The sequence below is a fragment of the Aphelocoma coerulescens genome, chromosome 17, assembly GCF_041296385.1.
Source record: "Aphelocoma coerulescens isolate FSJ_1873_10779 chromosome 17, UR_Acoe_1.0, whole genome shotgun sequence".
NCBI lineage: Eukaryota > Metazoa > Chordata > Aves > Passeriformes > Corvidae > Aphelocoma > Aphelocoma coerulescens.
In genome coordinates, this window is record NC_091030.1 from 9,851,671 (window position 1) to 9,874,813 (window position 23,143).

At 46.7% G+C, this 23,143-nt stretch overlaps 1 protein-coding gene across 1 annotated transcript; it reads left to right on the forward strand.

The window, feature by feature from the left end:
• Positions 1 to 2,260: 2,260 nt before the first annotated feature.
• On the forward strand, positions 2,261 to 22,611 carry LHX2 (LIM homeobox 2). The gene is made up of 5 exons (XM_069031739.1): positions 2,261 to 2,745; positions 5,490 to 5,692; positions 6,323 to 6,705; positions 15,100 to 15,305; positions 21,816 to 22,611. The coding sequence occupies exons 1-5, from the start codon at positions 2,518 to 2,520 to the stop codon at positions 22,101 to 22,103; spliced, it is 1,308 nt and encodes a 435-aa protein (XP_068887840.1). The 5' UTR covers positions 2,261 to 2,517; the 3' UTR covers positions 22,104 to 22,611.
• Positions 22,612 to 23,143: the final 532 nt, after the last annotated feature.

Consider the following 23,143-nt stretch of genomic DNA (forward strand, 5'->3'; position numbering starts at 1 on the left):
TTCATGTGTCAGTGTGTACATTAGCAGCTTTATGTTTACATTCTGTTACTCTCCTTGTGTTTTGGTAGCAAGGGTTGGATGTCTTCTTGTGTTTGTATATCCATTAGGAAGATAATCAGAGATACCCCGTGAACTGGAGGCTGTGCCATACTTTTTCAGCATGCTCTTGGTATTATTGGTTCCATCCACTGAGGCAATTCTGTAACGTAAAATACTGTATTTTAGTTCTGTTAAATATCTAAAATCTTTTTGATAATTAGAAATGTCAGATGGAGTGTATGAATCCATGACCTTTCTTAGCTGCAAAAAGTACACAATCAATTCAGTGGTAGGGAATTAATCTGGTATTAAAACGACCGAGGATAGTACGGTACACAGCTGTGGTAAGGATATCTACAGCCTGAGCAAAGGTGAGCCGGTGCTGTCCCACCATGGGGTCTGTGGTGTCCGGCGAGCAATGTTCCACAGCTGTTCCTGGAGCAAAGCTCCCAGCACAGACGGGGCTTGAAAATGTCTTGCAACTGTGTGGAAGAAGGGAAAGACGATTTTATCAAGATAAATACTACACAGAGCCACGAATTGTGCTGCAGAACTCTAATCTGAATTCAAACATGAACTTCCATTGTTTCCAAGGTCTGATTTTAGGACAGTCTTTGGGTAGTTCCCACAGATGCCAAATTAGCTTGCATTCTGTATAGTTTCTTGAGGGGTCTTGTGGCTATTTCATATGCATTTCTACAAGAGACACTTTGTTCTCCTCTGTGACATGCAAATGTCTTTAACTATTCAGAGCAATCCCAACAGAAAGATGATAAAAAGCCTCAATTATTGTAAGAGCGGAACACATAAACCCAGCCAAGTTTGGCTATAAACAGAAGAATTCCAGTTTTAGCAAGGATAATCTTAACTGCACTACACCTGTAAGAGGCAAATCGCTCTGTCAGAAAACAACACCTGATGGGAATGCACTGAGTGATGTAATAGTTCATAGTCATGGATTAAGCAGCAAGTCTCATGATCTCAGATGTGTATTCAGATTTACCTTCCATTGTGCTACCTTTGCTAACATAATTAGAAGTGTGATATTTGACATCTTTAATACTAATTAGTCCTTCCTTACTACCCACCTCCTGGATAAATATTTAGACATCATGAACAGTCTCCCTATGCACTCTTTGTCTTTCCTGGAGACTTTCTGAAGCTTTTCCTCAAGTTCAGAGACCTTTCTGGCCTGGTTTTCTTACAGTCTATTTGAAAATGAGAGATGCAAGAGGCCTTGGTTTGTGGAAGGCTCCACAAACTGGAGTGACTCAAGTTATTATATTCTAACACTGAATATTTTTCATAACGAGGGTTATTGGGGGCATTCAACTAGTCATAAATGTTTGGGCTATCACGATCTCGGAGTGGAAACAAACTCTTGAACGCCTTCTCCCGCGCTGGAGGAGCTGTGCCCCACAGCCCCTTCGGCGCGCCATGGCCCGTCACGTCGCCGACGGTCACCGGGCGGCAAACGCCAAGCTCCGCGCGGGGCCGGGCCGCTCCCGAGGCCGCGGAGCGGGCAGGACGCGGCAGCGCTCGCGGTGCCCGGGCGGCGGGGACAGCGCGGGGACAGCGCCCGGGGACAGCGCGGGGACACCGCCCGGCCCCGAGCACATGCCGGCGGCCCGGGCGCGGCGCAGCCAATGGCGGCGGGGCAGGACATGATGTCAGAGGGGCTGTAGAAAAGGCGCGGAGCCCCGCGCGGTCCCCGCGCTGCAGACGCGCCGCTCGCACATCCGCGGCGGCTCCGGCTCCGGCTGCGCTCCCGCCCCGGGCCCCGCGGGCCGCGCCGCTTTAAGGACAGAGGGGGGCCGCGAGTGCCCGTCCCATCTGGTGCCCGTCCAACTCTTCCTCCTTCCCCTTGGCTTTTTCTTTTCCCAATGAGCTCCAGCGGGCTGGGGGAGGAGCGGGGGAAGGCGCAAACTTTGCCCCTGAGCTGCCGCCGCTGCCAGCCCTCTGGACTGTGAATGCGTACGGTGGGCATCCGCCCCAGCTTCCCTGCAGCACCAGCCTGCTCTCCGTCTGCTGCAGCCTCCCTCTCCCTCGCTTTCCTCCTCTAAATTCCGCACAATACGATGTAGGGGGCTTGTCGTAATTTTTTTTTCTAATTCTTATTTATTTCTCACCGAAGATGGTTTAATTTTTTTTATATTTCTACTATTTATTAATTCCTCCCAACCGTAAGCGTGCCCAGCCTTCTGCCAGTTGGGCCAGAGCATAAAGCCTGGGACTTCACCTGGGGCAATGAGCCCTGCACTGAAGAAGCCTCCTAGAGGGATGTGCCGGGGCCGCGCAACAGACTAGATCCGAGCCCCGAAGCTTACACCACCAGTTATCCCCTCTCCCTCATCCCCTTCGCCCGCCTTTTCAGCGCCCCATCCCTTGAAACGTCGGATCAGTGCCTGCGCCGCGCTCCGGAGAGCTCTGCCGGGGGAAAAACCCGGTGCCCAAGGAGAGACGGGGCGGCCGTGCTAGATGCATGGGGGAGGGCTCCGGTTAATGCAAGTTCTGGGCTCCTGCAGGGACCCCGACAACTGTCAGCAGCAACAGCAACTCGGGCCCTCCTCCTCTGCTTCCTCAGCGATGCTTTTCCACAGTCTTTCCGGCTCGGAGATGCACGGGGTCATCGACGAGATGGATCGAAGAACCAAAAGCGAAGCACCGGCCATCAGCTCGGCTATAGACAGGGGAGAGACGGAAACGGTAGGAGCCGAAGGAATGGGAGAGTCATGCACCCCCCTAAACATACCAAACCCCTCACAGATACAGCTTTTCCCCTAAAATAGCAGATCGGGGGGAAACGTATGCAAAATACTAAATCAGAAGAAAATTAAGCATAAAGGCACCCCAAAAGATTAAATGAAATAATTAATTTAAATTAAAGGCACGAAACTGTTAATTATTAATAATATGCATAGTAATAGTAACACTTGGGCGAAATGAACGGTACTGCTCTTGTGAGGAAACAGAAAGATAGACCAGCCTTTTGGTAGCGTCCAAGAACTCCTTCCCTTCCCCCAGCCTGTCCGGCCTTCCAAAGTTTTTAGGAAGAGGCAAAGTGTGGTTTTATATCGATAACATTTTGGCACAGTGAATTTTTTGTCTGCAGAATGGAAACACAAACACCAAAAAATCAAATTCTGTGTTAATTTTCAGGTAGGATGTCTTCACGGAGATAGTCCTTATAGCATTTATTTAAGAAGAAAAAAACCAAACACGAGTGTCCTTAAGTTATAGGTTTTAAAATCTAATTTTAATATGTGGGTTTGTAAACATGGCAAACAGAACTAGAAGATATGTATCAGGGACACGGATGGATACGAATTTTTGTAACTTTACCACATTTTGCATTCTGTCCGCTGATGCATAGTCCTTGTATATTAATACATTTAGATAATAAAAAGATGCATCCGTCTAACTAGCGTTAAGATGGCAAAGTGGAAGACATTTCCAAAGTGTCTTAAGTGATTGAACAATTTACGTATACTATTTTTTTTGTTGTTGAGAAATTACAATTCTGAAGTGAAATTATCTCGTACATTGATTAAATGCTCTCTTGTAAACTGATACAGGCATATGCAAGGAAGATCCGTTCTCAGGTTTTCAAACTTCAGCAGTATATGTTCTTTCTTATAATGTTATGTGAAATTTGCTTAAAGGTGACAGTGGGACTATTTAATCTTGAAACACCAGCTGGAAAACGGCCTTTGTACTGTAAGGGTGGGACGCAATTTTTAATCTAAACGGTTTTGGTTTTCTTTTAAGAAGTTAATATTTCTCCGTACAATTAAACAACATCCAATGATCTTTGCTGGAATAAATATTGTGGCGTGATAGCTTTGTAGAACTATATATAATCTATATGGGTACACGTGTGTATATAACAAATAGTGGGTTGGAATACTGGATCCTTGAATACTATTTCCAGATCTTAGAATATTTTTGTTACTGAAAAAGCAAAGTAGAAAAAATCGTTAGTTCATTTAAAGTGGATTTACAAGAAACTACTTTGGTTATAAAACGATCCCTACTCGGAGTTCAGTTAATGCCTTAAAGAAACAAGCTACCGGTGGGTTCCTGTGACTAACACCAGTGGAGTGCCAGGGTTTTATTTGTGTGGAGTTCTCCTAGTGGGAATGATGCGGTGCAAACGGGAGTGCTCACAGCGATGGGATTTTGTGATCCCCGCAAGCACAGGATGAAAGCAATGGGTCTGGCATGTGCTGGAAAATCAGCCTCGGTTCCTTTCGATTTCCCCCGATTAGCTGTGTTTGCTTTTTGCTTTGCGCGAGGATTTAAGGCTCTAGAGAAGGTAAAAGCAAACAAACAACTTCTCCCCTGCCCCGAACCAAAACAAACTGCGTGTTGGGCACAGCTGTAAGGAAATATTTCGGGTTCTCTTGCACAAGAACAGATCTGCCGTGGGCTTTTGTGCAAAGCGGGTAAGAGTAAGTTGGGACCGAAGTGGAAAGCAGCATATTGCAAGGTCTGCCCCAAACGCTGCTCCACCGAGCCTCCTCTCCCGAATGCTGTTTTAAGGTGTCCGCTGAAATAAATAAGCATGCTTAAACAGTTCTGATATTTCTTCCTCTTTCTTGTTCAGTAGAAGTTGACAGGATATGTATGAATTTGGGGGGTTTTGAGGGTTTCGATTGGATTGCGATTTGACACTAAACTATTAAATTATATAGGGCTTATATTTAGTTTTATTGCTTCCAAGTTTATCCCAGCATAATCTAAAGTGCTCTGTTGGTTTTTACCCACTCTCATTCCTACACATTTACCACTATTTCGTTTTCCTGATAAAACATCCTGCACCTCGGATTTAGTAATGCTCATCTCCTCCGCAGGTTTATTTACTGATCCCTTTAGCGCTTTGGGTCACAGCAGATCGCAATCCATGTTGTTTGGAACCAGCTTTCAGAGAGCTGTGTCTGCAGCACTGGGGGTTTGATCGTAATTCATTTGGAATTTTATAGCTAGGAAAATACACACACAGACACGCTCCACATACACGCACTCACAGAGCATTAACTATGCAGACACTCTCAATATATCCATAATAATAAATTTTTTAATTAACTATCTGCGATTTGCCCTATTCTGTTATTATTGCGCCTGTTTATTGAACAGCATCTTTTCTTGGTTTGAGACTGGAAAATTCACCAGAAAAAAAAGTTCTGGGTCTGGTCTGGACGCCTCCCCTAAAATCCAGGCTGGTTTTCTGTTTGTCTCGCCCGCTTCCCCGCCTCCTCCCGGGAAGGTGGATGCGGCGGGACCCTGGGGACTGGGCGCGGGGGCCGGTCGAGGTGGCCGACTCGGAGCGCCCGCTCCTCTGCCAGGAGAGCCGCAGCCCGGCCCCGGCCGGGCAGGGGGAGGGGGGAGCCTAGCCGAGCTCAAGAGTTTCTCCCTCTCGCTAACGGTCTGTAATTGTTTTCCCCCAGCAGACCATGCCTTCCATCAGCAGTGACAGGGCTGCCCTGTGCGCCGGCTGCGGGGGGAAAATCTCCGACCGTTATTACCTGCTGGCTGTGGACAAACAGTGGCACATGCGCTGCCTGAAGTGCTGTGAATGTAAACTCAACCTGGAGTCCGAGCTCACCTGCTTCAGCAAGGACGGCAGCATCTACTGCAAGGAGGACTATTACAGGTACAGCCTGCCCTTGGCCACCAGCCTGGGACGGGGGCACTGCACGGCACTCCCCCGGCTGAGCAGACCCCGTCCTGACGAGACTGCGGAGGGGATCCGTGGGCACGCGTGGGGCAGGCTGTGAGCTCCTGAAACCTCCCCCTGGAGAGGGAGACTCGTGGTGAGGATGAGTCCCGTGTTGCCGGGAAAGGGGCAAGGCCCGGGCACAGCTAACCCCCAGCCTGCTTTGGCTTCTGGGGCCTTGACCAGGCGTGCCCTGTTCGACCTCCTGTGCTGGGCGCGGGGCCGGGGCCGGCAGCGGGGCCGCTCCTCGCCCGCCAGCCGTGCCTCCTCCGGCCCGGGGGTGTGGGCACATTCGCTGGGCGGTGGTCGGTGCCTTTTCCTGGTGGGGTCTGGCGGGGCAGGAGCTGTGCTGCGAGATGGGAAACGGGACGGAGTCTCCCCGCGCTCCCGTCCCGGGATGCCTGCCCGGCTGGGCTCCGCAAACGTCCCGGCTTTGTGCCGCTGCCCCGGCCGAGGTCGCCGCCCCGGGGCTCGCAGCCCTTTGCCGCCCTCCGGGCAGAACCGGTGAAGGACGGGGTGGGGGGGAATGCGCCTCTCACCGTCTCCTCTGGCCTTTCTGTTTTGCAGGAGGTTTTCGGTGCAGAGGTGTGCGAGATGTCACCTGGGGATTTCTGCCTCCGAGATGGTCATGAGGGCCAGGGATTTGGTATATCACTTAAATTGCTTCACTTGCACCACTTGCAACAAGATGCTGACCACTGGCGATCACTTTGGCATGAAGGACAATCTGGTGTACTGCCGCCTCCATTTCGAGACTCTCATCCAGGGGGAGTACCAGGTGCATTTCAATCACTCGGATGTAGCCGCTGGGAAGGGCCCGGCTTTGGGAGCGGGCTCTGCCAACACTTTGGGACTGCCTTATTACAATGGCGTGGGGACTGTCCAGAAGGGGAGACCCAGGAAAAGAAAAAGCCCGGGGCCTGGAGCAGATCTAGCAGCCTACAATGCAGGTAAGAGACCCCCACCTTCCCCCGGAACAGTTCAAATGGTTTGTTTCTGTTCACTTCCAAAGGGGGATTTCCGTTTATTTTAGCTTAAACTGTTAATAATAGTTTAGCTGCAGCATAATTATTGAGATCAAGTGCTGTCAAACTGCAATTACAGAAGCTAATATGTTAGCATTTTTCACTTCAGCTGGAAATAAAATGTTTTGAAGCAAGGTCATCTGGTTAAGGGGGGGAAGAAGGGGGAGTGCAGCCTGAAATAAAATCTGGAAACCAGAGATTTTAAGTTAGCACTTCAGAGACCCCTGAATTTTCTTTAGTGGCTACACTCTAAAGCTGCTGACGGGTGAACTATTCAGCCCTGTCCTGAGCTCTTGCACCCCAAAGTTTTGGAAGGAAAGAGAGAGAGGAAGTGGCCGTTTCCCAAGGGCCTGGAGTGGGAGGTGGACGGGGGTGCAGGGCTGGGTGTGCCCGGGCAGGGGCCGCGGGCAGCAGGTGTCTGCGGGCAGCACAGAGCCTGCTCCCACGGGGGCAAGTTCCGCTGGAGTTTTGTTCATGAGACGTGACTCGGAGAAGAGTCGGGAAACTCGCAGCATCCCCTTTGCAGCCCATCGCTGCCCCGCGGCACAGCCCCTGCCCCTGAACCGAGCCCAGCAGCAGGAGGAACGGGAGCGAACCTGGTAGCAGCCGGGACTCTCTGTATCCAGCAGCAAACTTTCCGACGTGTTTCCTCGTTTAACCTCCCCACCGCCACAGCACTGTAATTTTACAGGCAAAGGAATTCCAGCAATCTCCTGCCCCCACATCCCCGCTCCCCTCTTCCTCTCGCTCCACTTCTCCATGTAGCTGCCACCAGAACGGCTGCCATCACGGGGGCTTCCTGTGCTGCTGCTTGTTTGCAACGGGGAAAAAATGCTTGGACAAAACAAAATTCTTAGATGTTGGGTTTATTCGAGGACTTGGAGGCAAAGGTGGGCTCCCTTCCGGTCCGGCGTTTCCTGAGCCGGGCGCTCGGGCCGTCCCGCCTGGGCACCGAACTCGCTTCCCTGCGTCGTTCTGTGCCTCGGTGTCCTCTGTGCTTCTCCGCTCGTCCCAGCCTGTTTTCTCTCTAGACCTACCTGGTTCGGACGTTTCCCGTAGGGTGCAGATTTGCCTTTAACATGTTTTGGTTTTTTTTCCCCGGAGAGGGCGTTCGGTAAAAGGCCAAGTTTGCTGCGGTTTGTTTCGAGCCGCATCTTTGCGTGCCCCGACAGCTGCGGGCTGCGCCGGGCGGCTGCCGCTCCGCCTGCGCGGGGAGGAGGAGGAGGAACAGGGGGGAGGAAGGCGCGGGGGGGAGACCGAGAAGTGCAGGAGTAGCGGGGGGCTCGGGCTTCGAGCCGGGGGAGGCAGCATGGGAACGGGAGGCTACGGGTGTTTTGCGCCTAAAGGGAGTAACAATCGCGACGAAATGGGGTGGTTTGCACTGAAAATGCAGGGAGAAAAGGCGCATCTCTAACCGGCAAACGCACCTCGGAACAAAATTGCCAGCTATTATTGGTTGAACTAATTGCTGAATAATTTGGAAATAGTGCGAAAAGCAGTAGTAGTCCCAGTGGTGAAGGTTGATGAAAGGTGGATGTAGTATTCTCGCGAGTAACAGTTCAGCTTTAAAACATGCATCAAATATGCATTTTTCCCGTTTAAAAACGTCTCCTTTTCGGAGGGATTAGCTTTTAATTGTCCTTCCGCTGTCTCCCTGTGCAGGGCAGATGTTCAGATTCAAAGGACCTGTAAACCGAATCAACGGCATCTGTCCTGGACAGGAGCACAGCCTGAGAAAGTCTCACTGCTCCCTGACTTCCTAAACAAACCGCCTTTAACTGCATTTTGAAAAATTCGTTTACAAAATAATTGCCGTCCTACTTTTTTGTCTTTTAATCTTTGTTTAGAGCCGGCAACTGAAACTTTAGAGATCTTCCTTGAGTAACCTTTGGCTTCTTTGCTTAAGCTATTTATCTACTTAACTATTTACTAGACCTATAATCGACTAATTTATGCGGTAATAAGCGCCATTGATCTTGGAAATCAGACTGGGTTGCTTGTTGATGTAAAATTCCATAAACGAGTAAATTATTGCAAAGCCTTCGATTTTGTGCCTTTGAAAGAGAAACCGTTTAAAAATGTGATCGTTTCTCTTTTCATCCTTAGTGGAACTTGTCATTTCCTTCTCAGAAATGCACTAGAAATGCACAATGTTGTCCTCTGAGGGGATCTGTTCCTGGTGATTTGTGTAGAATACTTTGTGTAAATAAATCTACACCCAGAGGTGGTGGGAAAAGGGGGACCCATAAACTTGGTAGAGTCTATACTGAAATAATTTTGTAAATTGCAGCAAATATTCATCTGCAACACGAATTAGACTGACCTTTTTTTTTTTTTTCCCTACTTAAACGAGACTCCGGTTGCAGAGGGATGATGGGTTTAGATGTGGATAGAGCCTGACAAGTGGAAAATAGCTTAGAAGGATGCTGAAACTTCAAAAAGATTTCTTTTTCTTTCTTTTCTCTTTCTTTTTCTTTTCTTTTTTTTTTTTTTTTAAGTGTGTTCCTGTGATCATAATTTCCTCCTTCACTTGTTGGAATGGAGTTTGATGGGTTTTTTAGGTCAGTAAATCAATGGCTGAAAGCTTGCTGAACACAGAAGCACCTGTAAAGAATTCTGAATACTCCCTTTGTGAATTAGACCCCAAACCTCCCACAGCCTGCTATGTTTTATTCATTTGTATCTAGTCTGCCTTTAAGACACTAAAATATCCTGAAAAATGATAGATGTATTGCGCAAACTTGGGGCACGATGAGCTGATAAAATACCCATAATCTGTGCAAATAGCCAAGATATTAAGAAACACTTCCTTCCTTTGCTAGCAGGAAGATGCCTAGTGCTTCGCTGAGAGAGTGACCGAATATCCAGGCTGGACGTCCTCGGCGGATGGGGAACTGGGACTGGGGGCGGCTTTTTGCCGGGGGAGGGGAGGCTGCGGAGGCGCCGACCCAGCTCCCGGCAGGGCTCGGGGCAGCTCCGGGGACGCCTGGAGCTGACCCTCTCAAGTGGCTGTGTCAAAAGGGGTTTGGGTTTTTTTCCTGACAAAAATGCGAAAAGCCTGGAAAGTTTTGAAGAGAGAATCTCTCTTTCTTCCTCGTTTCCCTTGGGACTAAAATTTCACAAGAAGCTTCTCTGTGACTACTGTGACAGAGCGAGCAGACGGGAATCGCATCTTAAAATCGGAGGTCTTGCAGAGATTTCCTAGGAACAATTAGGGTTTACCCCTTTCCCCCCCTCCTCTTGCTTCTCTCCCTTCTCTCCCTTCCCCCGGGCCGTGGTCACCTTTCGGGTCCCCGGGCGCATCTGGCCCCTCCCCAGGGGGCTGGGGCTGGGGTCGGGGCCGGGGCAGGCGCAGGGGCTGGGGCTGGGGTCGGGGCTGGGGCAGGACGCCGGCACCGCTCCCGCCCCGAAGGGCGAGCGGGGCCCCGGGAGCGTCCCCCGGTTCCCCCGGCGGCTGCGGGGCCGGGGTCCCTCGGGCAGGGCCGGGGAGCGGGGCCCGCTGCAGCCCCGCCGGCAGCCCCTTTCCCCGGCGGGGCGGGCAGCGAGGAGCCCGGCTCGGCCGGGGCTGCCCGGGTTAATCGCGGCGCTCAGGAACTGACCGCGCACTCGCACCGGCCATTCAGCGCCATTCAATTGGCTTAATTGAGGGGAAAAACCCTGGCGGCGGTTCCTCCCGCGGGGCCCGGGCCTGGCCGCCCTTCGCCGGCCCCTTTGTTCTCCCATCCCGCAGCCCCGGTCGGGCCGCGCTCCCCTCAGGAGGCACCGCGGCCGGGGGGGCCCGGTCCTTAGGCAGCCCCGGGGGGCACCGGGACGCGCAGCCCCTTTGTCCGAGGCGGCCGGCGAAGGCCGGGGGGAGAGGGCTTCTAATCCTGATTCTCCCCCGTCCTGGCCTTGTGATGCTCGGCCTGGGCTCCTTAAGACACTTCTTGAAATGTCAAGGTTGAGGCAGCGCTGTCCTGTCTGTTGCTCCATAGCTTGGCAGAGACACGCTCCTTTCAGTGCCGCCAGGGGTACCTTGCCCGCTCCCAGTGCCACAGCTTCACCCCTTTTAATTCCTGTGGTGAGAAGTTCAGGCATCTGCCTTCTCTAAGTGTCTTCTCCTTGCTTCAAAGAGAAAGACTATGTCTGTTTCTGTCCCAAGTACCACTCAGAGGGCTCCGTCTCACTTCTGTCCCCTTTGAGGATAGGGGCACCACAAAGTCCTCTACAAGCTCCGACCAAACAACAAATGCGGCTGCACCCCTGCCTGGTCTAGTTAATCACAAGTTCCCTCTCCAGGCAGCAGGAGGTTAAAACACCCCCTTGACTCCGATTACAGAAGGAAAGGGGTGTATGTTCCCGAGCCACTACTGAGAGATAATGCACACACCAAACGTGTCTCGTTTCATCATTCTTTCAGAATCAGGATTCGTTTTCTTTCTTTTGGTGTAATCTAACATGTCAAACGCAAGATACTAAGAGCAAAATTTTCCCCAAAGGAAATTTCTCTTTCTCCTCTTCATGTGCCATATCCTTAGCAACCTACTAACTACTAAGCACATGCTTTGCCGAATCCCAAGCCAATGGGGGCTCTGGTGATCTGAGGGTGAAGCAATGCTCCCAAGTTCTCCTCCTCTAACAGAGTTTGTTACAGGCACATCCTGCTTTACGCTCCTGTCGTTGGGTTTAGGGAGGCGTTATGCATTAATCTGCAAAGGGTATTTTGGTTACCAATATCAAAACAAAATGTTTTCCTCTTAATCTGTAGGGATGTAGTGATGCTGTCCATCGACATCACCATCCTGTGACCGGGCGGCTCACATGGGGCTGAAGGTGTAAGTGCTGCCACTGCTGTGCCAGCGGAGGGTGGGAGGGCAACGGCCTGGGTGTGGGGTCTGGGGAAAGGCACAGGGCCTTGGAAATGTTCTGGGGTCAGAAAAAGAGACTTGGCACTGCTTCAGAATTTATCAAAAAATAGAAGTGAAATGCTCGTTAATTTAAGGTTCCTCTATTCGACTGGAATTCTACCAATTGTGTTTCTGAAATCCCAGCAGGAGCCTGAGCTACTGCAATGGAATGGAAATGTTACATATGGATAGTTCAGCAATTCCTTTGGGAGATACACAGGACACCACAAAAGAACAGGGAAGACAGTGCCTGAAAAACAGAGGGTTGCGTGAGGAGCATGTACAGTGTTAGTTTTACACCCTGATGCTTTTTGCAGAAACTCCTCAGCTCTTAAAATCTCCGCTTACACCCTTGGCCCGTTCTGTGTATCTGTGACTGCAACACCCATGGACATTGCAGATTCTGTGAGAGATGCAGATAATATTAGACTGAATAAAATAACCTTTTGAGGATGGTGCCAGGCACCGCAACCAAATACAAGAGGGGAATTGGCACCAACTAGGACTGTTTATGTCATATTGGGTGATGCCTGGGAGTAGCCAAACCACTTGCTCAAGACAACGAACAGCACACACCCTCATACACTTCCAAAGTCTGTTCTGTAATTTCCGTCATAGATAAGGACAGTTTGCCACTCTCAAACAGTACATGTTTACTGTCATTTTAATATTATTTTTACTTAGTAGATAATGAAGTAAAATGATGAGAAATTCCAAGAGTGAGTTGTTCCTTGTCCTATCAGGGTTTGATGAAAAGCTGAAACCCTCATTCCATTCTGGGCGGGTTTAGAATCAGTTTTATATCCTTGGATTCTCAATGTATCTCATTCTCTATGGGACATGTTAAAATTCAACTTCTTGCAGCCCTAGGCTTTGTTTTGTTGCTTATTAACAGGAACCAGACCTCAGTCCTGCAGACAGATATTCTGATGCATTTCCTCCTATGTCTCTGTCTTGTTATTTCTTGGAGGGTTCGAAAGCCTCTAAGATGACGCACAAAGGTCTTTTCCATTACTAATATTGAAAATTCATTGGGTACATTTTAAAAAGAAGCATGATTTGGTTTTACATTTCCATAACAGAATTTTCTATGAGCATTACTATGTTATTCCTCCCAGTGCCCTTTATATGAGGAATTGTAGCTATGAAGGAGACTGGAGCACATGGGATGACTCCAGATGGGCAGCTAAGTCTCAGATCTTAAACCCAAAAAGATTCCATCCAGCTCCATTACTACTTCATTGTTACTATCTCCCTTTAAGTATCTTACACCTTTTAAATTCAGGTACTTGCAGTTTTCCATGCTGCAGGAAAACAAGCAGAAATGCGTCTTATGGCCAGAATCTGGCACAAGATCCTGAGGTCTGGAAAGGATTTATACAAATGTATGCACATGCACGCACACACGCACACAGACACACACATTTCTACATACAGCACCATTTTTTTAGCTGCTTTTTAATTTGTAGGAGTACAGAAACACACAGAGAAGTTCGAGGCTTTGGACACTTTGGGCGTATCTGTTAAACAAACGTGCTTTTGGGCTTAGAGCTGAATTTTTGCAGGCCTTGCTCTATATTGTGCCACATCTTCTTAGCAGGTTTTGAAAGGCTGAGGTTTGTAAAGCAGCTACTGTAACTACTGCAAACCTGCTTAGGGAACCTGCATCTTTACTTAGGAATCCGTGCATTTTATGTGTATTTTCTAAACCTGTTTGTAACACATGCCTCTCAGAATGTGTGTGTTTTCACTAGGGCTGAGATCCACTGATGGACAGCATGAATTCAAGTAACACTATAAAGACAGGTCCATGAGATGTTGTAATCAAACAGCAATAGTGGACAATTGAAAACAAACCTGTTCATGTGTTTAAGAAACTTAGCAACAATTCATGTTTTAAACGATTTTTTTGTCATTTTTTGCATGCCGTGGAGAATTTTCAGTTACATCCCTAATTTTTTTATTGGATTTAAGCTCAGTCCTCAATGTTATTTTAAGAGGTTTTCTATGGTTTACTGTATGCACAAATAAATGAAAAACTACTTTTGGTCTACAAGATTATTTTGCTTGGCATTCAACATTTAATACTACTTGATAATTTTTACAGTGTTCCTTGCTCACAGACCTTCTTCTTATGCTTGATTTCTCCAAGTGTATCAACCAGTGTCATTCCTTGATTTCAAAAGGATATGACAGAAGTGATCATTCAAACTAGTATTTGCAAACACTTTTTAAAAATGGAAATATAAATATATAAATAATTTTTTAAATTTTCACTTGGCATGCCAGTGAATATGTTGTATTAACAGCTTTATTTCTTTAGCTAGTCAGATTATAGTCATAATTTGCTGTCTGGTAGCCACAAACTTTATTTCTTTTATAGTGTTTCATTTAATGGTCTCCCTTGTACTCTACAGGGTTTCGTTTGATGGAGGAAATAATTATGATTTTAACTAGTCTGTTCCATTGAGATTTAAGTGGAGTGTATTGTGCCGCTCTCTTTGTGTGTTACAGTGCAATTTATGGTGATACCAAGTACAGTAAAACCCTTTACAGAGTTGAGGACAGCTACTGTCCTCCCACAGAAAGTGGAGGAAAAGTTCTGTGGAGGTGGACGGGAGGGAAAAGGAAACAGACCTGACATTTTAAAAGCCACAGAGGGGCAGGCCAGGGTCCTTGCACACTGGTTATTGTAAGGGAATGGCTAGAAGGTGCAGAAGTATGATCCAGCTGTGCCCAGGTGGGCAAGAGGCCCACCTGGGTGTGAGTGGACAGACCCCTGGGCTGTGCTCGCCCCTGTGCTGGCACTGCTGGGGCACCTCCAGTCCTGGGGGCAGCTCTGGGCCACTCATGGCAGGAGAGACACTGAAGGGGCTGGAGCGTTTCCAGAGCAGGGAACAGAGCTGGGAAAGGGCTGGAGCCCCAGGAGCGGCTGAGGGAGCTGGGAAAGGGCTCAGCCTGGAGCAAAGGAGGCTCAGGGGGGCCCTTGTGGCTCTGCACAACTCCCTGACAGGAGGGGGCAGCCGGGGGGGGGGTCAGGCTCTGCTCCCAGGAAACAGGGACAAGTTGAGGGGAAATGGCCTCAAGTTGTACCATGGGAGGGTCAGGTTGAATATTAGGAAACATCTCTTCCCCAGAAGCAGTGGTGGAGCCCCTGCCCTTGGAGGGATTTCAAAGTCACGTGGATGTGGCACTTGGGGACGTGGGTTAGTGGTGGCCTTGGCAGCGCTGGGTTAATGGTAGGACACAATGACCTTAGAGGGTTTTTCCAAACTAAACTGCTCTACAAATCCATGAAATGGAGCAAAGGCAGGTAGGGCTTGTACCAGTACATACTGTGGTGTGTCGTTTAATTGCTGCACCCAGGGAAATTGCAAAAAATGTTGGTTGTGGAGCAGAAGATTTACAGGCCTTTTCCTCTTGTTGCCTCAAGCTTTAAGTTGCAATGAAAACGATGGTGACCACCTGGACAGAGACCAGCAATACCCCAGCAATCAAAAAACAAAGCGCATGAGGACATCCTTCAAACACCACCAGCTGCGGACAATGAAGTCATACTTTGCTATTAACCACAATCCTGATGCCAAGGACTTGAAACAGCTAGCTCAGAAAACCGGCCTCACCAAAAGAGTTCTTCAGGTAAGAGCAGTCTTTTGCCTCGGAAAGTAATCAAATGATCAATTTTATAATTGAAAAGCCATGGGTTTTGCTGGTTTTCAAGCTATTCTTAATCATTCGTACCTTCTCTGAGACTAAGTTAATTCCCAGAAAGTATGAGAAGAGTTATTTCCTTTCAATTTCTCTAAAGTAGATCACTTGGGTTCTAATTTTTTGTGAGAGTTGTGAAGGTTTGGGGCCCTGCTTGTTTTCCTGGAGTTCTTAAATTCTGCTGCATGTTTTAGCTTCCAGGCTGCTGTAAAAAAAAAGTGACTTATTTTAGTTAGTGTGCTCACTGTAAATAGAGAGCTTTTAGTTTAGAAATTCAGAAAACATGTCAATGCTTACCTTTGTAAGAAATTAATCAACAGTTTGAATTCATTTTATCAGGACAAGGAGGAGGGATTTTCTTTCATAACTGAAGTGAACATAAATGAAATTTTTCAAAAATTCATTTTTATTCATAGTTTAGTAACTTAGAATGAAACAAAACTGCATTTTAAAAGTACTTTTCCTTGCTTGGTGGGAACACACTCCATTTGAGCTATTGTGGGGAGGAAAGGGAACAGTATTCGTTGATTCAGCTGCATTTTAATTTATAGTTCTGACTCAAGAAGTCAGTTTTAATGAGCACTTACCCAAATGCCTATACGTAGAGATAAATTTGGGCATATAGGAGCCACGGCATTCCAGGATCTATTGCTGAAAGTTTTAAATGGATCTTAATTGTAGAAAAAGGATTTGTGACCTTCCTAGAGACAGGTAGGGCTGCGAGCCCAGTCCTGGGAAGCATCGTGGACAGCTCACAAGTCACAGGCAAGTGAAGGGCAGGAGACAAAAACTATTGAGGAAAACTGAATTCACTGGAGGAATCCTGGAGCTTACAGAGTTAACACCAACCAGAAGAAGGAACAAAGGTTTTGTAGGCTTCCCAGTAAAATGACATACTGTACATAATGATTTCTTGTGGCTACGTTCTCACAGCTGGATTTGGTTTGTTTTTCTGAGGCTGATTTGCTGTGGAGGAACAGATTCCTTTGACAGAGAGTGCACATCCTAGCACCTGGTGTGGTGTCTCACAGCAACTGTCCTTAAACCACACACATGGCTGAAATACTTTACTGCATTGGTCTGTCCTTAGTTTGACCCTTCTCCTCTATTGTCAGAATTTAGACACTTTGGTAATACCAGGTCTGTCCAGTCACACCTGAATTACCTGAGAAATTGAACATCAATGTCTAGGAAGTGTCTTTCTCTTGATCATCCTTCTTTTCTCTCTTGTCATTCCACACCAACTTTGACTTCCATCTCTCTCTTTTATTTTCACTGAACGGGTCTTTCCTTGCATCTTTTTTCCAAGTTACTGTCTCTGTTTCTTCCTATTCAGAATGTATTTCCTTGTCTACAAAACTGGACTCTAACCTATTACTCTTCTGTTCCTCTTTCAGTTTCTTCATTGCTTCTTCATTTCATCTTAGACATGTCACAATTTGCAGTTTTAAGGTGCTTTGTGGCTCTTCTTTTGTTTGTAGCAGAACTTTACAATTCCACCAAAGTTTTGTTGTCATTTTGGTACTTGGTGTTTCACTTCTTTTACTTTCAGAGTTAAATACTCCTTTATGTCCAGGCTCCTTTAGCTTCCGTGGTGGAAAGTAAAAGTTGGTGGTGAGGATTGTACCCTGAGGATGATGCTGTTGGAGGCAATTCCAGAAAACAGCCTGGAGTGATATTTTGCCTGGTATCACTTGAGTTTTCCTGCCTGTTATGAGCACTCTGTAGTCATGGACGTTTTGTTTGAAAATTAATTCGGGCCATGAGAACGCAAACTTGTATTTTGTAAGTTTGAGAACCCTTGTGCCTAGTTGGCTCATCTCTACCTGTGAGTGGCCATTTTTCAAACAACGAAGTTCACCCATATGAGTTTCAGGATTGCTCTTTGCTGGGAAAGCTCGTCACGATGTTGGTTACTGAGACAGTGTCACTTGTTATTTCTTTGGAGCCAGAAAGGCTGGCATTCCATCTGTGTCACTTACTGAACACAAAGTGATTCACTGGCACTACTGATCTAAACAAGCATCATTAGCACTGGTCTGTCCCACACCCCGGAGGTGTTGGGACTCGCAGGTGTACGGGCACACTTGCCAGGAGCCAGAACTCTGCCACACTCCCTATCAGGTGTTTGTGAGCTGTTGGATCTTCTGTGTGTTCAGATCTCCATTCAGCTAGTGAAGGATCCTGGCTCTGTGGATACCCTTCATAGAATGTATTTTAAGGGAAGATGCAGGGCAGCAGATCGGGAGAAAGATTCTCTTGTGAAACTAGTGAACTTCCTAGACACACAGAGCAGAGCTCCTGATGATTTAGGGAACAGCTGTAGTGCCCTTGCTGTAGAGACAGCCCTACATGACATGTAATGAGGGGACTTGGTAGATGAGCAGAGAATTTGAGGATTTTCTAAATGATCTGTGATACTGGAGTTGGAAGCCCTGACTGATGTCTTTGCTTTATATATAATTTGTCACCAGCTGCACACATCCAGTGGTGGGATGGCCTGGAAATGTAACACTCTGCTTCTCAGAATGCATTTCCTTCAATGCTTTTGTAATGCACACTGTTCTCCTGAAGTAGCCACATTAGAATCATAGCAAACTTCTTTATATTTTTAACACCTATTTTTATTTTGTTTCCTTCCAATTTAAGTTTACACTTGCAATTTAATTCATATATCTCTTGTACTACAGCTGGGGAACACAAGCCCTTTATTGTAAGCGATCATTTGTAATTAAAGGCCCTGGCTAATTGTGAGCTAACTAACCTAACTGGCATAAACGCTGCTCTTTGGGGAACTGATCTTTCTTTCTGTGAGTTTAGAAAAGGAAGGTGGAAGTAGATAGCCCTGAGGAGGTATGGTGTGTTAACTATAGGTACGTACCTCTTCTCTCCCCAGGGGGCTGGATTAAGATTATCCACAGCCAAAGCACTTTAGGAACATAAAGCATCATTTTTCAGTGTGTGTCTTGTACACCACTTGTTTTTTGTTGAGTCAGTCCCCAGTGAAATCGCTGCCAGAACCCTGCAAAGATCGCTGCATGCATTTGGACTTTGCTGGTCCAGTTTCAAGTAGTCAACAAGCCTAAAATGTTCCCATCCCATGTGGGGATCTGTGCTGCCTTTTGGTGAAGGTTTGCTTTAGGCGGCAGGCTCTTCCCGAGCCCCCATTCTTTAAGCATCTCTTTGACTGTACTAATTACAGCAGAGTAATCACAATGTGTGTGCAATGAGTGAATGTAGTCTGCTTTGTGGTGCTACATCCTCTATGTTTTATTTCTCCACTCACTAGTTAGTGAAATTCAGAGAACCTCAATGTCTCTAGGTAGCTGTGTGAATGAGAGAAATTTGGTTTAAAAATTTGTTTTAGCAGAAGCTGTTCACACAGCTAATATGTAACAGATGCAGCAATGGAGGTGTTACAAACCAGAAAATAAAGTTGTCTAAGGTGATGATCCCATTAACTTTAGTATCCAAATCCCTCACAACACTTGGTGTGTTTATTTTCAACACTCCCTTATAATATGGAGATGTTATTTTTTTCCTATTTGACTTGGTGGAGACAAAGAATTTGCTGCACAGATCACTGAAGAAGGACTGCAATATTTTCACCTCAGTAAATATTATTCCGCCTAACTGCCGAGTGCCCAGCTCCTCGCATCCAGCCCGGCTCACCGGAGTGTGGGAGCAGCAGTGGTGGGTCTTGCAGCTGCTTTTTATTTTTCACTGGGAGTTTTGGTCTGTATTTTCTCCTTTGATTTGAAATAGCTCAGCCTTGTACTGATACAGTTGGACAGAAACCCACTAAATACTTCCCAATGATTTTGTTTATTCCTCAGTCCTGAAGGAATTGTGTAATTGATGTGAGATAGGTCCTTCTGGAAGGATTCTTTCAGTTCTGGGTGGTTATTTCTGCCATGCCCTTCCAGGTGCAGGGTCTGAGCTCCCATGGGGCAGCTGGCTGTGCTGGCCTGTGGTGGGGCAGCCCCGGCTCCAGCCCTGCCCGCTGCTGTCCCCGCTGGGATAATGGCCAGGCCCACAGGCAGGGGCAGCCCCACAGCTCAGGGGACAGCGCTGCTACTCTCTCACCACTCTCTTACATGAAGGCTTTGCTGGGATGTCAGATCTTAAGCACATGCCAGAATGCCACTACAGCAATAAAAATGTTATCCCTTTCTATGATAAGAAAAGGTGTTTTCAGAATTCAAATTAACAAATAATTAGATGTATTTTCAGTAATAATACAAATATTTATTATTATACAATTTTAAAGCGCCTTATAACTATTAACTGATTAACCTTGACAGTATTCGAGTGGGGAAGGAAGTGAAAGCAGTCATATAATCTCTATTTTTGGGTAATACTTGCAGGACTATGTGATATTTTCAATGTCTAACATGGATTACCACTAATGAACCATGTTATATGTGCAGCTCCTGAAAGCAGTGTAGGTGGTCATTGGTAAGGGCAGCTGAGCTCAGGTTTTCATATTAATGGAAGATAAAGGGAAATACATAAAAACCAAGAATCTTGTTCACTTTACATGCTACATGTTTCCAAAAAATACCATAGAGCCTCTTGCCCTGGTAAGGTTAAGGAGCAGCTGGACACTTAGGAACAGTGTAATGTTTGTCATATTTGAATATAAAAATATGGGTATTTTAATGAACATAAATGTGAAATTATGCAGCAGTAGGTGTATCTACAACTGGCCAAGTGGTTTGTCTGTTCTGTTTTAATTATGCTGTGGCTACATGAACACACATAGCGACAGCAGCCAGCTCCAAACTCCATTTCACAGCTGTTATCCTTTATACAATTGCCAGAAGGTATTTTAAAGAAATCAACCACGAAATTATTTTGTGGAACAAATAGAAATGATCTCTTACTGAAAGGTAAAAAATCCTATAAAAGTTCCAATTGCTGTTTTTGCCGTTCCTGAGCAGTTGGCTTGAGCCTTTGTGGCTTAAATGACCAGAACAAAGTGAATGGCTTCACTCACAGCCTCTGCACTCGAGGGGCTCTGAGCAGTCCCACAAGAGGACACTGCTTGGGAACATGCCAGGCAGAAGTATCATTTCGGGGTTTGCCCCTTTTTGACCACATTGCTGGTCTGTAGCAGGTTCACTGCTATACTGGACTCTTACAAAATCATGAGAATATTTTTACCTGTGCTGGTTTAGGAGAACTTCTCTTTTTGTACATGAAACTGATAAATAGCCTTTAAATGAAGTGTTTTAACAAAGCAAGTGACAGCATAAACTGGCTTAAAATACTGAGCTTTCAGAAAAAAGGACCTGTAGGGATGTGATTTATGTGTGGGCCTTGAATTTGTGCCTGAGGATTATTTCCTTGTGGCATTCCCCGGAGAGAGTGTGAGAGACAGGGTGTGCACATTAAAGACCTTTGGCTGGGGGAGAAAGCTTTCCAGGGAAGGAAGAGTGCTCAATAGGGGGAACTTGCAGCTGGAGCATCCCTAGGTGAGAAGAAAGGCGGAGAGAGGTGAAGCAGCTGAGGCAGGTCCATCAGCTGTGACTGCAGTGGGAGCACCCCCAGCTCTGCCCACGTTCCTGCGGCGCTGCCTCCCTCCCTCCCGGCACTCGGCTCAGAGCCCATCCCGCGGCAGGGCCAGGCAGCTTCAGAGCCAGGAGCACGGGCTGCTGTGTCCTCAGGAGTCCCACACACTCAGTTTCCCTGTCCTTCACTCAGATAATCAAAGAATGCAAGAAGTAGAAACCTTGGAAAAAATTCTACGTGGCTGCTTTTCCTACTGAAATCACAGTTTTCGATGCAATGTGGGTCTTTAATACCTTTCCAGCCCCTTTTCCCAACATTATTCCAGTACTGAAAACATTTGATAAAGGAAACAGGCAGAGGTGAAGGAAGCTGAAGCATTTGAGAAAGAATAAGAGAAGAGCAAGAAAGAGGGACAGTCCTTTTAGAAGAGGGGAGCACTGCAGGCACTGGAATGTGAGGGAACTCCTGGGTGAGCAGGAGCCCGTGGGAAGGCCCTGGGCTGTGCCAGCAGCACTTTGGTGGGAGATGGACATGAGATACAAGGGGGGAAACTCCTGATTTTGTGTTCATCAGGTGCGTGGTGTTTGTCTCACCCAGACAAATGCTGCAGGGATCGAGGGCTGTCGAGGATTCTGCACGCTGCCAAATTTCTCAGCATCCTTTCACGTGCCCTGTGCAGACAGACTGCCATCCTCTGTCCTTAGTCCGCTCCTGGCCCAGGCAGACTGTTTCCAGGGATTGAAGGAGAGGGAAGAAGGAATATTTTGCAGACAGAAGCCGCTTCTCATGGCTAGGACTACTTTTCTAATATGTTACCAGTAAAAACATCTTTCCCAATTCCAGCACTGATGAATTTGTGAATATGCTTTTGCTTTTTTAAACACTGCAGGTCTTTAAATGCTACCCTGTTATATTAAATTATTTCAGGTTTGGTTTCAAAATGCTCGAGCCAAATTCAGACGGAACCTCTTACGTCAAGAAAACACAGGGGTGGATAAGACTTCAGACTCAACACTCCAAGCAGGGACCCCCTCAGGTCCTGCCTCAGAAATATCCAATGCCTCCATGAGTCCATCCAGCACTCCCACTACTTTAACGGACTTGACTAATCCTACTATGCCAACTGTGACGTCGGTCTTGACATCAGTGCCCGGAAGTCTTGAGGTTCATGAATCTCGAAGTCCTTCACAGACAACTCTTACAAATCTTTTCTGATGACTCTTTCTTAATAATTTCTTTAAAAAAGAAATTATTCTTAGCTGAAATTCCAAGTGTATTTTAATAGAGGCTTTGAGCAACTGACTAACCACAGTTAGGATCTCTCCTAAAAAACAGAAGGAAATGTAGTGTTCTGGTATTACGGAGTATGGACTGAAGAATAACTTGGAAGATCTATTGCAACACAACATTTGTGTAACTGTACAGTTTTGTGGACTGAGCAAGGGAAACAGCAATTAATTTAAGTTGGCTAAAGCTTCTGTATTTTCAAAGACTGCCATGTGCCTTATATACTGTTTTATCTACATTCTTTGGATTCCATGTCCACTTCTCTCTTTTTCTCTCTGTATATTTATGACCAGGGCAAAAATGTTAAAGAATTTGTTACTTTGAATAGTCCTAAGCCTTTCATTGGTTGCTTTGTTGTTTTAGAATTTTAAGGTCGAAGTCTGTTCGAATACCAGAATTTGTAAAATCTAACCAGTAATAAAACCACTTATGGAAACTACTTGGTAATGGCTGCAATTACGTTTAACATTAGTGTCACAATCGAGGTAGGCTGACTGGATTTAAAAGGGTTAGAAAACTGCACTTCAAACACAGTGTCTGCCTAGGAAAAACCCTAAATGTGATGTACACATTCCTCTGGTTCCTAAAGCATATATGGGTGAGAAATCCAGCTTGTACAACAGACTAGGTATCTTCATTGTAGAGAAATAATGTTAGTTGCAGGTAGAAGTTATCAGATAATGTTAAAACTCAAACAGAAGAACTATACTTAATTTTGCCACATGAAGGAAACCTGACTTTGGCCAGCATGTATGAATCTTGCTTTTGTGCAAGATGTGGCTCATCCCATGTCCTGGAGGAGGCCAGCAGGGGTCCCACAGCTGTGTGGCCACAGCTGGTCCATCACTGGGATGGTCTGCCCTAGGAAAAAGGCAGAAGTATTTCAGATTATTTTACAACACTGGTGGGCAAAGTTGAGGCAAAATTATGTTTTATAAAGTCACAGCCTTGCATTTTTTCTAATGCTT

Excerpts from the sequence above, each read along its gene's own strand:
- LHX2 (XM_069031739.1), top strand. The coding sequence starts at position 2,518 with ATGCATGGGGGAGGGCTCCGGTTAATGCAAGTTCTGGGCTCCTGCAGG. Across the intron at positions 2,746-5,489 it reads ACAGGGGAGAGACGGAAACG|ACCATGCCTTCCATCAGCAG; the intron begins GTAGGAGCCGAA and ends TTCCCCCAGCAG. Across the intron at positions 5,693-6,322 it reads TGCAAGGAGGACTATTACAG|GAGGTTTTCGGTGCAGAGGT; the intron begins GTACAGCCTGCC and ends TCTGTTTTGCAG.